Consider the following 15,598-nt stretch of genomic DNA (forward strand, 5'->3'; position numbering starts at 1 on the left):
AGTAACACTCTGGGTCACCAGGGCAAGCCCTCCTCTTAGTTTTGCTAAGCTTTGGGAACAAAGGTATCTGAGATTCTTGTTTTGGTTGTTTTGTTTTTTTAATAAAGAAAGCAGCTCTCTCAGAAGAACCCCACCCCACCCCCCTATGCTGAAACTTCCCAGACAGAAAGAGACAAACTGAGAAGCAATTTTCAGCTACTATTCCAACAGCATGCCAGGAAACCCTCTTCCCTATGCCTGGGCAGCTATAGTCTCTCAGTAGATGGATACTGACTCGTGGGTCAGAGGCACTAAAGCACCTGACAGGGGAAGACTTTTCCATTTAAATTATTCTAGGGAGGCCTCACTGCTGCTTGCAGGTAATGCTCCAGAGAGCAACACAGGAAGGTGCTGCTACTGCTGCTGCTGCTATTTATCTCTGGAGACCTGCTGATCCCCTTAGAATTATAAGAAACAAGAGGCACAATGATTAGAGGCCTCAGGAGACGACTATAGCCACTGAATGGCTACAGTGAAATAGCTAGGACTCAAAAGGAAGGAAACAAGCAAATAAGGAAAGGGACCAAGACCCTTATGTTTGAGTGCCACTTTCTGTTTGGTTTTGCTTAGTCAATATCCACAGAATAACAAGTTATTCACATCAATCCAGCACTTACTGCAGATCAAACAGTGTAACTACTTTACGTTGATTACTTCATTGAATTCCCACAAAAGTCCTACCAGATACCTAATATTGATATCATTCCTGTTTTACTAATAAACAGATAGGTTACTTAATTTTCACTGGTTTTTTTTCTAAATGAATAAGCCAGGGTTGAAACACAGGTGTCTGTTAGCCATGTGGCCATGGATCATCTGATGCTATTGGGTCAGACTCAGAGGATGGGGGTGGCAGAAACAGTAGGTAAAGGCAGTCAATCCTACTGCACTCATTTAGTTGATGAAAAAGGAGAGGTGAACAGTCTTGCAAAATCATAAGGCTTTTTGCTTTCACTCCCTCGACTTCAAGGCATTTACAAGTGTCTGTTTCATGCAAGGCTGTTCTTTTGGAGGGGCCTTGATTTCCTAGTCTACAAAATGAGGTATAGAAAAATCAGTTCAAAGGCCTCTTTGGCTCTAAAGTTCAGGAGTCTATGACCTCAGAATACTCAGAACATAAAGAATTCCACTGACTAAGAAGCACTGTATTCATAACATGACTTTTGGAAGTGGAATCCATTTGCACAACTACTTAATTTGAAAGGGGGGGCTGGGGGGCTGGTCATGTGGCTTAGTGGTAGAGTGCTTGCCTAGCATGCATGAAGCCCTGGGTTTGATTCCTCAGCACCACATACACAGAAAAGGCCAGAAGTGGCACTGTGGCTCAAGAGCAAAAAGAAGCCATGGACCCTCAGGCCTTGAGTCCAAGCCCCAGAACTGCACCCCCTGCCCCCACCCCCCAAAAAAAGGAATGTATCTGTCAGGCATGGCAGGACATATCTGTAACCCCAGCTGAGGCACAGATTTCAAGTGGAGCCAGGCTGGACTGCAGATAGTTCATGTTGGAAAAGAAAGGAGAAGGAGGGCTGGGAATATGGCCTAGTGGTGCTCGCCTCCTATACATGAAGCCCTGGGTTCGATTCCTCAGCACCACATATATAGAAAAAAGCTGGAAGTAGAGCTGTGGGTCAAGAGGTAGAGTACTAGCCTTGAGCAAAAAGAAGCCAGGGACAGTGCTCAGGCCCTGAGTCCAAGCCCCAGCACTGGCAAGAAAAAAAAAGGGGGAAGGGAAGGGCGGAGAGGGAAGTAAGGAAGGGAGGAAAATAAGAAAGGAAGAAAGGAAAGCAGAGGGTGAGGGAGGGGAAAAGTTGAGTCTAACCACAATAGCATATTCCAGTCATTACTGGGAGACCAACCACATAGAGCCAGTGGCTAAAGGGCTGTCCAGACTATACTGTCCAGCTGTGATGAAGAGGGACTGGGCAGAAGCATATGTGGATTGTCCTCTGGCTTCTAGGAACCTTAGCCTTAGGCAAGTCACTTAATTCCTACACTGTTAAAATAAGGGATGGAATAAGTGTGGAAGTGTTCCTGGCACACAGTAGAGGTTCAATAAATATCAGCAATGTAGGATTTTTTTTTCCACCCTAGAGTTCTTTAAGACAGCAAACCTAATCTCATCTGCTACAACATTCCTGCATCCCCTCAAGAACCTTTGTTCTGGAAGAGCAGAAATTGTGTTGGCTTCCATCTCTTTATCCCTAGCACTTAGCCCAAAGCCTGCCTTGACATATTATTCAACAAAACAATTGGTGCATGACTGTGGATTCTGGCCAGGCCCCAAAACCTGTAGTAATGTAGAGGAATAAGTCTCCTACAGGGGTTGGAGTCCAGCAGCTATGTCTTTGTGTCTTCCTCCAGACCCCAATCACCCAGTTGAGAAAGCTTCTTGCTGGCCATGGTGTTACACACCTGTAATTCCAGACTAACTGAGGTAGAGACCAGCCTGAGCTACATACATAGCAAGACTGTCTCCTCACCCACTACCCTCCCACTGGGCGCACCCCCTCCTTGGATTTTGAGTACAAACACAATTTTTGTGATCACCTGTGCCGTAAGTGCCCAGACACTAATGTACAATAGGATCTATGATTAAACCCTTATCACAGGCATTTGGGAACCACAGAGTTAATTTTTAGGACATGCCTCATTGCTCTAGTCACCATTCCCTCTTGGTATTTAAAGCAACCACATAGAAAGGATCGCATCTGAGCAGGTTTGTGAAGCAGCTGCTGGCAGTCTGCAGAAACAAACAAACAAAACAAATGATTCACCAGACTTGATCCTCAGAAGCTCCCTGGATAACAAACTAGGGACCAATGCTACCTACATTAAGTTTTTGTTGTTTTGCTTTTTTTTTTTTATTTACTTTTCAGTTTGAATATCATTATGTACCCCCTTGATATATGTAGCCCTGACTGGCTTCAAATTCACAATCCTCATGCTTTCATAGCTAGAGTGGTGACATTTCACGCATGCATCACCATCAGGATTTGTAGAGCACTAACTTTTCACAATGAAGAAGCAGAACTCAGGACATAGAATATTTCTATTTCTTTGCCAAGCAGGACAACAAGTAATTTCTGAATGCCCCCAGATGCCTGAACATATTCAGGCAACATCAATGGATACTCAAGTTCTCCTTTCAAGTCCTCCTCAGCAGCTCTTCTACATCCTAGCAACACTCAATATCAGCTAGCTGGCCATGTTATATGCTCAAGCCTTCAGCAGCACCAAAATGCCAAGAGAATGAAGGTTGAACTTCTAATGTCCTACTCTTTCTTTATTTTCACAGTTCCTCTACATCTAATCCAAAAGAATGGCCTCATTCTTCATGCTGCTCTTTTTATAGGCCCCTCTCATCCTGTTCCACATATTCAGGTTGCTTCCGAGCACTCTACGCCTCTTTCTTTTAAGAATTCCCCAGAACTTCATTTTCAGGGCAGATCATAAGGTTTGATTGGTTTATCGTTTGGTGAAAACTAAACCAGAAAAAAAAGGGGGGGGGGCACATGCACATAGAATCAACCTCCAATTCGCTTCGAGGGTTAAAGCTACTCCATGGCCCCCCAGCCTGAGACTCTCAGATGAAGATCTCAATAGGCATTCACTCATATATCCTAAGAATACACAAACTATGCTAGTGACTCAAATACCTCATGACCATCTCCTCAAGCAGTGCATTAAGTGAATAGTAGGCCAATGTTGTCACACTTGCGACATCTGGTAAGAACAATAAAAAGTGAAGCTTTAAAGAGAGATGACTAATGAACCCATTATCTCTGGGACCTGAATTCAGGGCCTATACACTCTACCACTTGAACACAGGGACTGTGCATTGTCTCTGACCCTTTTCACTCAGGGCTCGTGCTCTACCACTTTGATCCACAGCCTCACTTCTGGTTTCCTGATTAATTGGAGACAAGTCTCACAGACCTTTTTCTTACCCGGGCTGGTTTTGAACCACAATCCTTAGATCTTAGCCTCCTAAGAAGCTAGGGATTACAGGAGTCAGCCACCTGCACCTGGTTCACACCCTAGTTTTTCTAGTTTCTTTCAGATACGGTCTCCTGTTTGTCTGGGCTGGTCTTGGGCCAGCCTCTGCCTCCCAAGTAGCTGGGTTTACAGGCATTGCCATCATGCCCTGTGAACAAAAGGTTAAGCATGAAATTTCTGAAGGCATTATTCTAATATCTATTATAGAGCTATATACACAGACATGGTGCTGTACATACTTAGTGTAACATGATAGAACTTATAAAAGTTTAAAAAGCAAATGCTGACCACTGCCTCCACTGTCATCCATATATACTAGAAACTCAAGGTCTAGTGAATATGTCTTATTTAGATCAGCTATGCCACACAAATTGCCCAGCCTAGTTTATAGCTGATTCCACCTTGAATTGGTTCAATCTGTCTTGATGGAAGATATAAGAAAGAACATTTTACTAGCTGCAGATAATTTCTTTTGCCAATCCTGGGACTTGAACTCAGGGCCTGGACACTGCCCCTGGCTTCCTTTTGCTCAAGGCTAGCACTCTACCACTTGAGCCACAGTGCCACTTCCGGCCTTTTCTGTTTATGTGGTACTAAGGAATAGAACCCAGGGCTTCATGCATGCTAGGCAAGCACTCTACCACTATGCCACATTCCCAATCCTTCAAATACTTTCTTTTCACCAAGAAACAGAGTAATCTATAACCACATCTTTTGGTTGAGAGATTTTGTGTTCAGCCTTGATTCACCTGTCACCCCTGCCTGGATAGCCAACAGATCACTCTCTATAAAAAGAGTTGACACTTCCTTCGAAGGAGACAAGACTTTCAGAGGTAAATTACTTGAAGAAAAGATGTAACTGAGATCGAAGAAGTAATTTCTCCTCACAAAGCCAAATCTGTTAAATGTGTTTTGAAATAGGTTGACTAGGCTGAATTGGAACTCTTCCATAATTTTTCATTTCTACCTTTGCTATACACAAGTGTTGCTTAAGAAACATTGCCATTTTTAACAACAAGAAGCAAAGGTATGGTATCCCAAAGCTATCATATAGGTCTTACAGAGCCTGTGTTCTCAATCTTCTGTTTCTGAGAACCCAATCCATCATTCAGGGTAGAGCCTAAGAAATAAGAACTTGAGAAATGAGTATGTCTCCCAAAGATAAGACATTTATAGATTTCCAGTCAATCTTATTGTTTCCTCTTTTGTTAAAACAGAATACTAACTGTATTCCAATGGTTTTGTTTATTCAGTATACTACATCAATGAGTTACTGAAAATCTTAAAATTAGAATCTAGCACATTTTAAGCTACAAGGAATATTTATCTATAGAATTTCCCTCTTATATTACCCACAATCTTTATGAACTACACTGTTTAATATGACAGGGCTTGCCATGACACTTCCCAGTGAACCAAGGGAAAAAGAAATGAGGGCATTTAAAAAACTATGGTCCTGAATTTATTCTTCACATCACATTTGCAAGACATTCATTTGTTTTATTTGTGCTAGTCCTAGAGCTTGAACTCAGGGCCTTGGCACTGTCCCTGAGCTTTCTTGCTCAAGACTAGTGCTCTACCCATTTGAGCCACGATTCCACTTCTGGTTAATTGGAGATGAGTGTTATGGACTTCCCTGCCATGGCTGGCTTCAAGTTGCTCAAGCTGCAATCCTCAGACCTCAGCCTCTTCAGTAGCTAGGATTATAGGCAAGCATGGGCCACCAGTACCTGGCTTCAGGACATTAATAGTTTAGAGAGAAGTTTTATTGTACAATAAAAGTAAATTGATGGGTGGCAGGAATTAGAAATGATGCCCTGCCCTGACAGGAGAGTCAGCAGGGTCTGTGCTTCCTTCCATACCACTACCCCCAGGTCTACGACCTCTATGCCACTGCACTCTGGGTACATGTCTTATTAGGAATCAGTGGTTTAGAATATAGGCTCAGAGCTGGAAAAGGGAGTATAAGACTGGCCTTTGGGCAGACACCAGATCAATATGGGTTTCAGAACATCGTGCCCTCTGCCTCTCTTCTCAAAGTAATGCTTCATAAAACCTCTAGGCAGGAAGGAAAAAGCCCAAATGCCACTACATGGAATGTGGTAGAACCTCAGAGAGAGAACAAAAACAACCTGCCTCCTCCCTCCTATGTTCCTGAAAGCAAGGCAAGCCAGGGCTCCCCACAGCAACCATAGCCAAGGCTATGAAGTAGAGATCCCTGGCCCACATGCTGTGTGACCTCAGGCTGATCACTTGACTTGCACGTGGCCTGTTTCCTCATGAACAGAGTTTAGGCTAAATGATCTGCAACTCTGGGAACCCACAATTTGCTTTTTTAAAAAAACAACTAATAAAATAGCATGTGAGGGTAAGCAAAAATTCCTCCTCCTACCTGATCCAGACACCTATTCATGGCCTCCTGCAATGTCTTTCTGCCAAGAGCCAAGAACACTAAAGCAGCCTGTCTAAAATGGGTTTGTGACCAACTCATTTCCCACTCCCCAAAGTCTTGTTGCACAATTTAGCAGGGGGGTAGGCAAGGGAAGGAATATAGGCACATTTCACACAAAAGCTTCGTCAAGACCTAGGTTTCCATTAATAGACTGGTGACCACTGATTTAGACTATTCTCACTCAAGGCAACTAATTAGTCTGAAGCTATTATTTCATAACCAAAGTATATTTTTATACAAAAGATAGCATGATTAAGAAAGAAACAACAGTGTGAGCAATTCCTCGTGCCAACTCAAAATACCTCTGCGTGCAAACATTTCAACATTTAGAGCACAACACCCCCTAAGAAAGAAATTGTAGGATGCCTCAGCACATTCCCCAGATAGTTCTATTATCAATTCAAAGTTTGGACTCTCTCTCTCTCTCTCTCTCTCTCTCTCTCTCTCTCTCTCTCTCTCTCTCTCTCTCTCTCAGAAAGCCTGGCCTCCTGTGTTACCTTTCTATACACTGGGCTACTGCTGTTCTTCATTTCTGTACCTAGGCTTCATGTTCCAATGCAAAATTATCATGGCTAATCTAAACCTTCTTAGTATCAGCAGGAATAATACCCTTAGACCTGTTCCTCCCTTTGTTTTGTTTGTTTTGTTGGACAATAAAGACAAGAGAAGTAATTGAACTACTTTAGATTTGCACAGAGCTTTGTAATTTGCACACCACCCACATATCCATGATCTCATCGGAGCCTATAATAACGCAATGAAGAAAACCAGCTCCTTCCCCAGTGAGGAATGTCTTTCTCCTAAGATGTCTTTCTCATGGTAGCTCACATGGCATGCTAGTGGCCTGCCATTTGCTATGGTGTTAATGTTTGTGTCCTCAAATTCGTGCTCATGACTCACCAAGATAATGGTATGATGATATGAAGCCTTTGGCAGGTTGTTCGGTGTGAGGGCAAAGCTTTGTTTAAATGAGACTACTGTCCCTATAATGAGGCCAGAATAAACCACATGCAATGGCACACACAACTACCATCCTTAAAGGACTTAGAAGACCATGAAACAGAGAGAATATTATCTTTCTCCATTTCATGAATGGAGATTGAGGGGTTGAGTAGCCCACTACAGACAACCAAGCACATGCACAGTGAGCATAGGATTCTTTCTACAACCGTATCAATATAGGCCTTAGTTGTTTAAACAACAACAAAAAAAAGTTTTTGCCAACAAAATGCTGAGCTTTCTAGACTAAAGGCCCTATTGCAAGTACAAAGTATCATTTAATTGCACGGCTGTACAGGCTCCAATGATCTGTAGCTGCTGCCCAGCTCTTAACTCCCACTGGGCAGATTCTAAAACCACACAGGAGATTAAGTCAAGAGAGGGAGAACAGGAGGGACATTCTCTCCTTGAACTTTCTTCAGCAGAAAGGGAGGGGAGATGCAAAGAAAGGCCCATTTTCCAAGAAGGGGACCAGGGCAATGATCTTTCCATTAAGTTGACCTGCATAAGAATGTATAGATTATTTAATGCCGGGGGTGGCTGTGGAGTGAAATAAAGAAATCTTTGTACAATGCCAACCACAGTTCTCTCACTCTTTCCCCATAGTCAGGCATTTCACCCAACTCCTTAAATCATCCAGCTCTAATGCTCCCCATCTGTGCACCGGCTGTAGCCAATGAAATCAAAGCTGTGCTGACTTTGGCCTGGACTTGTAAATGAGCCTTTCTGCCCCCAAAAGGGGCAGGAAGGAGGACATGGGGCCAACAAAGTCTTTTTTGCTCATTGCTTGTCTTCTCCACCACTCTAAAGCCCTATTTATCCATCTATTTGATCATTTACAGAGATCTTACCACGAGCCAAAATACAACCAACCCAAAGATGTGAAAAGAGCTCATGAAGACGCATAAGAGAGATTCTGCTGGCAGAGGGCTCAAGTACCCTACCTAGTATTCACAGAAAGCTGTGTAGCTCCTAATGACTGAACAAAGCAAAGAACTTGCAGGAGTCCTAACTTAGAAGACAACCCTACCATGGTGTCAGAATGTGGCTTAGATTGCTTGCCTAGCATGCATGAAGCCCTTCAATTCCTCAGTACCACATAAACAGTAAAATGGTAGTGTTCTAGCCTTGAGCAAAAGGCCAATGAGGCCCTGAGTTCAAGCCCCAGGATACATGGGGGGGATGGACAACCCTGCCAGATCAGAGGCCCTGTATGCCAGGTCAAACAGGTCAGATACAAACTTGAAAGGCCATTACCATCTACACATATTCCACTTCTGTCAGTCTTACAAAGCCCACCTCAAATCACTTCATTTCCTGAAATAACATCTCTTCTCTGAGCCTTCTACTTGACATATTTTGACAACTTTTATGAGCCTCAGCTCCTCAGTTGGTATGAAACATGACTAGCTGCCTTCCTAAAGATTTCTTGTGAGAGCCAAGTGGGATAGCCTTCCAGCAGTTTTTAGCACTGGTAACTCAATTTGGGCTAAGTGGGAATTGGTTCTGGGGTTCTGAATTTAAGATGTCTTACTCTGGCTTTTGGCTCATGGCTAGTGTTCTACCATTTCATTCATGCCTCTGGTTTGGCATTTTTCTGGTTAGAGATAGTATCTTGAGGACTTTTCGGCCACGACCAGCTTGGAACCACAAAATCCAGATCTCAGTCTCCTAAATAGCTAGGATTATAGGCATGAGCAACTGGCATTATCTCAATTTCTTATGACACAAAGCACTTTCTTGGCTTTCCCACTGGATATGCTTTTTTGGAGGTTTAAAAAAAATCCAGAGAACAGGATACTCTTCTCAGTACCACAACCTCTTACATACATGCACACTTCCAGACAAGGGGCTAACTCCAGAAATCAAAGACTCTTGAGATGAGGCAAATTAGCTGATATAGAAAGGGTTGGGAGTGTGACCCAAGTGGTACAGCACCCGTCTAGCAAATCAAAGCCCAGAGTTCAAAACCCAGTACTGTCAAAAAAAAGAAAAAAGAAAAGAAAGGATCTAATCTAAAGGATAGCTTAAGTATAAATAGTATAAAGGATAACCAAAGTGGGACAGAATATAAGTCCAGCCAGCACTTTTGAGAGATCCAGGAATCGATCTCACAATTACTGTATATCCTAGAATAGATTGAGAACAAGGAATTCCATCCTCAGGCCTAATCTAGGGTATTTCAACTACCATCGACATGGGTTTTCCCAGCCAGCTAGACAGTCATGTTCTGTAACTGTTGAGACTTCATCCTTCTCTGGGTGAAGCTACTAACCAAACCACAGGCAATGGAAGCAAGGTTGCCTTTTCCAGTAGCGTTTGTAAATAGATCCAGAACAAATTTTTCTTTTTATTTGTTTGGATCTACAAAAAGGTTTGTTTTTACCATAGTCACACTTTTCAGTCTAAGTCCTGGTGAAAGATGATGTCTAATGAAAAAAGAAAAAAAAAGGTCGCCCTTGTTTCTTTGTCATTAGGCGTAGTAAAACCTGTTTGTCTTTCTCTAAGATCTAGGGAGCTAATGCTCCCCTAGGAATTCTAGTGGAAGGATTCAGTTCCTGGATTACACAACTGGGACAACCCCCCCCCCCCCCCGCTTGCCCCAACTTTAGGAGCAGTTGTCAAGACTCCTCAGAGAAGACTGTTCCATTCTTTCTTCTGACTATGATCAAATGTCATTCCATATCAAATCACATACAGCCCTAGAGCTAGTGGATTGGCTTTTCAACAGGACATTTTCTCCCCCCAAAGCTCACTCTTTTGGTAATGCCAAAGCCTCTCTCTCTCTGCTTGCACTGGGGTTTGCCAGGGCTCTCATTTTAGCTAATAAATTCTATGGGAGTACTGGGAATATATAGCTCAGTTGGGAAAGCACTTACCTAGCAGGTGAAAAGCCCCAGGTTTGATTCCCAGCACTGAAAAACAACTCTACAAGAATCCTCTCCTCTTTCAACAAAAAGCACTCTTCATCTACCAACCTAAGCCATGCCAGTGTGTTCTAATTACTCCTTAGTCCCTCTTCTGTAGCCTGCAAGTTGCCAGCCCCCAAAGCTTCATGACATCCAATTTCCCAAATTAAGCTTTGATCTTGTCCCTGCAACTTGGGAGAGATTTCTCAGTTGAGTGGGAGACATCGTGTGGGTTAGTCCTCTATGTACAAAAGATGGTGTAACTTTGTGAGGGCTTGTAAACCTGTGCAACCCTAGGAACAGTAAGTACCCTCCCCAGGGGTAGGGAAGAAAGGCCTTCAGAAAACATGTACCTTGGAAATTAGTTCATCATGATTGGCCAAGTGAGCTCTGCAATGGATGCAGCTGTAGGTCCGGTGGCAGGAGGGCAGATACGCCTGGAAAGTCTTAGATCTTGTCATCTTCACCATTGGCGCTGCTGAGCGTGGAGTAAACTCCGGGGCAGCCCACGAAGCACTCCCACAGGATGGGTCGCACGGGAAACACCGAAAGACACAGGTAAAGGCCGTGGTTTGGCAGTGGGTGGGTGTGGGGCAGGCTCCACACACTGGTGATGTCTTCGGCGGAAGGACCCTCAAGGCGAGGTCTAGGGCTGGTTCTCAGCAGCCTGGAGGGCCAAGATAAGGGAAACCTCATTAGCTGGTGGAGCAAGGATTCTGGGAAAGTAAGAGGGTCACATTTACAGAGTAATACAATCCCTTTTCTCCATTCCTCACACCCGTGACTAGACTGCCCAATGAATTAGAAAGAAGTCATTCCTGTTTTGGAGATGTGGCATAAACAAACACAGCACTTTCATGTCCCTAAGGGCTAACCAGCTCATTTGGGATAAGTGACTCCTTTTGCAATGTCTTGCTCAGAAGTACCCAGAAGAAGCCAATGAATGTGAGAGGGGATGGGTGAGGTTGGGAAAGATGGATAATTACAAGGGGGGGTGACATTGATCAAGATGCACTGTGCTCATAAATACTGACACTGAATTGAAAACCCTTTGTACAACTAAATAATAAATGTTGATGGATAAAATTCAAAGCATATTAGAACTCCTGCCTTTGAAAATTGTAGTGACATGAAATATACCAGAATGTCTCCAAACAGCAGGCTTCCCATTACTCCTCCCAAAATACCAGCAGCCCATGGACCACAGGCACAGCCCTTTAGTTCTTGTTTCTTGCTTGGGTTTTTTGTTTTTGCCTGTCCTGCTGCTTGAACTCAAGGCCTGGGAGTTGTCTCTGAGCCACTAGGTGCTCAAGGCTAGAGTTCTACCTACCACAGGAGCCACAGCTCTACTTCAGATTTTTTTTCTGAATGGTTTATTGGAGATAAGAGTCTTAGGGAAAGCTGGGAATGTGGCCTAGTGGTAGAGTGCTTGCCTAGCATGCATGAAACCCTGAGTTCAATTCCTCAGTACCACAGAAAAGGCTGGAAGTGGGCCTTGTGGCTAAAGAGGTTGAGCAAAAAAGAAGCCAGGGACAGTGCTTAGGACCTGAGTCCAAGCACCAGGACTGGCAAAAAGGAAAAAAAAAAGTCTTAGGGATTTTTCTGCCCTATCTGGCTTCGGACTGTGATCCTCAGATCTTAGCCTCCTGACTAGCTACTAGGATTACTACAGGTGTGGGCCACAGGTGCCTGGGTAATTCTTTTATTTATTTACTTATTTTTGGTTAGTCACGGGGCCTAGGCCCTGTGTGCTGTCCCTGAGCTCTTCAACTCGAGGCTAATGCTCTATCACTTTAAGCTACAGTGCCACTTCTGGTTTCCTGGTGCTAAGAGTCTCACAGACTTACCTGCCAAGGCTGGCTTTGAACCACCCATCTTAGTTCTTTTATTCTATTGAGAACTAAAGACAGAGAAAGTGGAGTGCTCCCAGGGTATGTGAGTGTGCAGGTGAGTCCCAAAGTCTGAGCCTAACTGCCTCTCCATGGCTCACCCTCTGAGGCTCTGGCACCTTTCTATTCTGTAGACATCAGTAATGGTGGTGGCACCCCACTTGCCTCTCTCAGGAGACACTGAGTGTTATTTAACACCTGCATCATGCTTTTGAAGATGAAATTAGAGAGAGAGATAGAGGGGAGACAAACAAAATCAGTTCTTACTTGGTGGATTGTGTCTAGGATTCATCTGGACATTTAAGGGAAAGCCCATAAATCAGTGTTCTTTCTTTCTCTAAACCTCACTGGCACCCTTCCCATGATAGCAATCAGCGGCTCTACTCCTGCATGGTTTGAATGTCCAATGCTACTGCCTAGAAGCAGTCTGTTGATAGCAGACATTAGCCTTTATCCAATAATGAGAACATGTCCTTCCATAGCTCTGAGCCAAGTTGGCTTCACAGCCATTGAGTCTCATATATGAGATGTCTGACTGCAGCGATTCACCCCTACAGGGAACTTCCCTCCTGACATCCCCCCACCCCCAATTCTTAATGTTGGTTCTACCTTTTGAACCCAGGACCTTGCTTGTGCATACGCAACTAACTCTATCACTTAAGCTGCACCTCCACAGCCTTTTTTTTAAGACAGCAATCTTGCTACCTTTCCCTAGACTGACCACAATTGGCAATCCTCCTTCCTCCATCTCCTGAGTAGCTGGGATTATAGGTATATGTACCACAATACCACCTGCACTGCTGAGTACTATGAAAATACCAAAAGGATATGGAGGTAGGAAATGATTCCAGCAGCTTTGCCTGACCATAGGAAAGAAAGACCCCTAAAGCCTTAGATCCAGCGGCCCTGTCACACCCTGATCATACTTTGGGTAGATGAGGTAAGTAATCAATACAGCTCACGGTCGGGTGTTGGAGGCTCACACATCCTAGCTACTCAGGAGGCTGAGATCTGAGGATTGAGGTTCAAAGCCAGACTGGGCAGGAAAGTCCTTGAGACTTATTTCCAGTTAACTACCAGAAAACCAGAAGTAATGTTGTGGCTCAAGTGGTAGAGCACTAGCCTTGAGCTGAAGACCTCAGGGACAATGCCCAGGCCCAGAGTTTAAAACAAAAACAAAAACAAAAAAAGCTCATGCTAGGATCCAAGTAAACCACCCAACCCCAGCCCACCTGAGCCCACCCCGCACCCGGCCCTGAGGTTTCCCAAGATAATTCCAACCTTCCTAATATTGTTATTCGACTGCTGAGGACAGGATTCCCATGAAGAGGAGAGTGCTGAGCTAGGTTAAGGAGTGAAGGAAGCTAGGGAAAGTAATCAGTGCTCAGGAAGCTGGCAGCCAGGACTGCCCAGTGGGAACGCATCTGCGCTGGCCCCATCAGGTCTTACACAAACAGTGAGGGAGAAAGGAAACAATGACCCCAGCTGCCTGTCTGGGTTTACAGAGCAGCTCCAAAGTCTGTTTTCTTATGCATGCAGACAAGCTTCTAAATTATACATTTCCCTGGAGTAGAATGATTTCTTCTCACTTCTTTCTGTAGAAAGCCTAAAAGTTTGCAAAGAGATTTCTAGTTATGCCTATTTTCAGAACTGAATTCCAAAAGTTATTCAGGACTGCCTTCTACAAAATAATCATTTGCAATTTGTATTCATGTATGTCATAAACACATAAACACATACCTATGCACACACTTTCATTCCTTCTTCTCCATGGTGGTGCAATTGAAAAAAAGTCTCCCACATGAGTCAGTGGCACAGGCTACCTGGAGCTGGACCGCAGGCAATATTAGCCTTGACTGCAACACTCACCAGGCCACTCTAGCTCTTCAATATGAATTCAGAGGCATCCTAAAGAGGTTACTCCCTGTATCTTGTGTAACTGGTCCAGTTCAAGCCACAAGGAACAAGGAGTAAGGCAAAAAAAAAGGTGAAGTTCAAGAACCAAAACAAGAAGAAAGAAAGAAAGAAAGAAAGAAAGAGAGAGAAAGGAAGGGAGGGAGGGAGGGAGGGAGGGAGGGAGGGAGGGAGGGAGGGAGGGAGGGAAAGAGGGGAGAGAGGGGAGGGAGGGAGAAAAAGAAAGAAAGAAAGAAAGAAAGAAAGAAAGAAAGAAAGAAAGAAAGAAAGAAAGAAAGAAAGAAAGAAAGAGAGAGAGATATATATAAAAGACAGAGACTAAAACACAATCACCTAGTATGGTTTGCGTCCCTTGTAAAGTCAAACCTGGGGCTTGAACTTAGGGCCTGGGTGTTGTCTCTGAGCTCTTTTGTTCAAGGCTAGTGCTCTACCACTTAGAGCTACAGCACCACTTCCAGTTTTCTGGAAGTTAACTGGAGAAAAGTCTCACAGACTTTCCTGCCCCAGCTGACTGTGAACCACACACACATATCTCTCAGCCTCCTGAGTACCTAGAATTAATTACAGGCATGAGCCACCAGTGCCTAGTTTAGTGGATTTTATAAGAAGTTAAGGGTTTGAGGCTATAGACATCACATTTAACATCTGGATTTTGGTCTTGGTTAATAGAACCACAGGGTCCATGAGCTTTTGAAGCCCAACTCATTGAGCATTTTGTGGAGTTCAAATTGATTTCCAACAATAATCAAAGGAGCTCAATATTTAAAAGCCTTGGGGCATACATACAAATTAAAAAGCATTTAAAGTGAACTAATAATCCATCACAGTGGAAATTAAAGAGATGCTATCACCCCTGGCTGGCTCATGCTGATTAAATGGAAAGAGAAACTGTGAAATATTATGATTAAAAACAAAGAGCTTGGAAACACTACCTTGAGAGGCCAATGCATACAAGGAGCACACCATCCTGGCTGGCCTACCTGATCAGACAAACCTTCTCCACCAGGAATCAGTTACCACTGAAACTCAAAACAAAACCTTCTTCATGTCACTAGGTGGCAGGTACACATTCTTTAGTTGAGCCATGAAGAAAAAACTTAGGCGTGATCCAGAAGCCCGGCTGCACCACCACACACAGAGCCACAGAAACTGACCAGCAGGTGGAACTGGCTACAGACAGCACCTCCTCCAGACTCAGGACTCTCCAAGGTATGCCTCCATGGTATTGTTTCCCTGGGGTGTTTTGGGCAAAGTGGGTGAGTGGGCGAAGACTAGACTGGAAGGGGCTGCTGGAATCTCCCAAACCAGTTCTGCTCCTTTTTAGCTGAATGCTTTTGGGCAAGTTCAACCACTCTGACCTTGAGCATCACATCACCATCTCTGATAACAGCACCAACCTA

At 44.0% G+C, this 15,598-nt stretch overlaps 1 protein-coding gene across 2 annotated transcripts in view; it reads right to left on the reverse strand.

The window, feature by feature from the left end:
• Ypel2 (yippee like 2) overlaps window positions 1-15,598 on the reverse strand; it is a 57,315-nt gene that overhangs the window by 26,869 nt on the left and 14,848 nt on the right. Inside the window, exon 2 of one of the 2 annotated variants that reach the window (XM_048365155.1) lies at window positions 10,749-11,062. In XM_048365155.1, the coding sequence (XP_048221112.1) occupies window positions 10,749-10,865 (117 nt within the window). In that variant the 5' untranslated portion in view covers window positions 10,866-11,062. Of the gene's footprint in view, window positions 1-10,748; window positions 11,342-15,598 lie in introns of those variants that run through there. The other variant, XM_048365154.1, reaches the window with a different exon arrangement.

This window comes from Perognathus longimembris, chromosome 17 (genome assembly GCF_023159225.1).
Source record: "Perognathus longimembris pacificus isolate PPM17 chromosome 17, ASM2315922v1, whole genome shotgun sequence".
NCBI classification, from domain to species: Eukaryota; Metazoa; Chordata; class Mammalia; order Rodentia; family Heteromyidae; genus Perognathus; species Perognathus longimembris.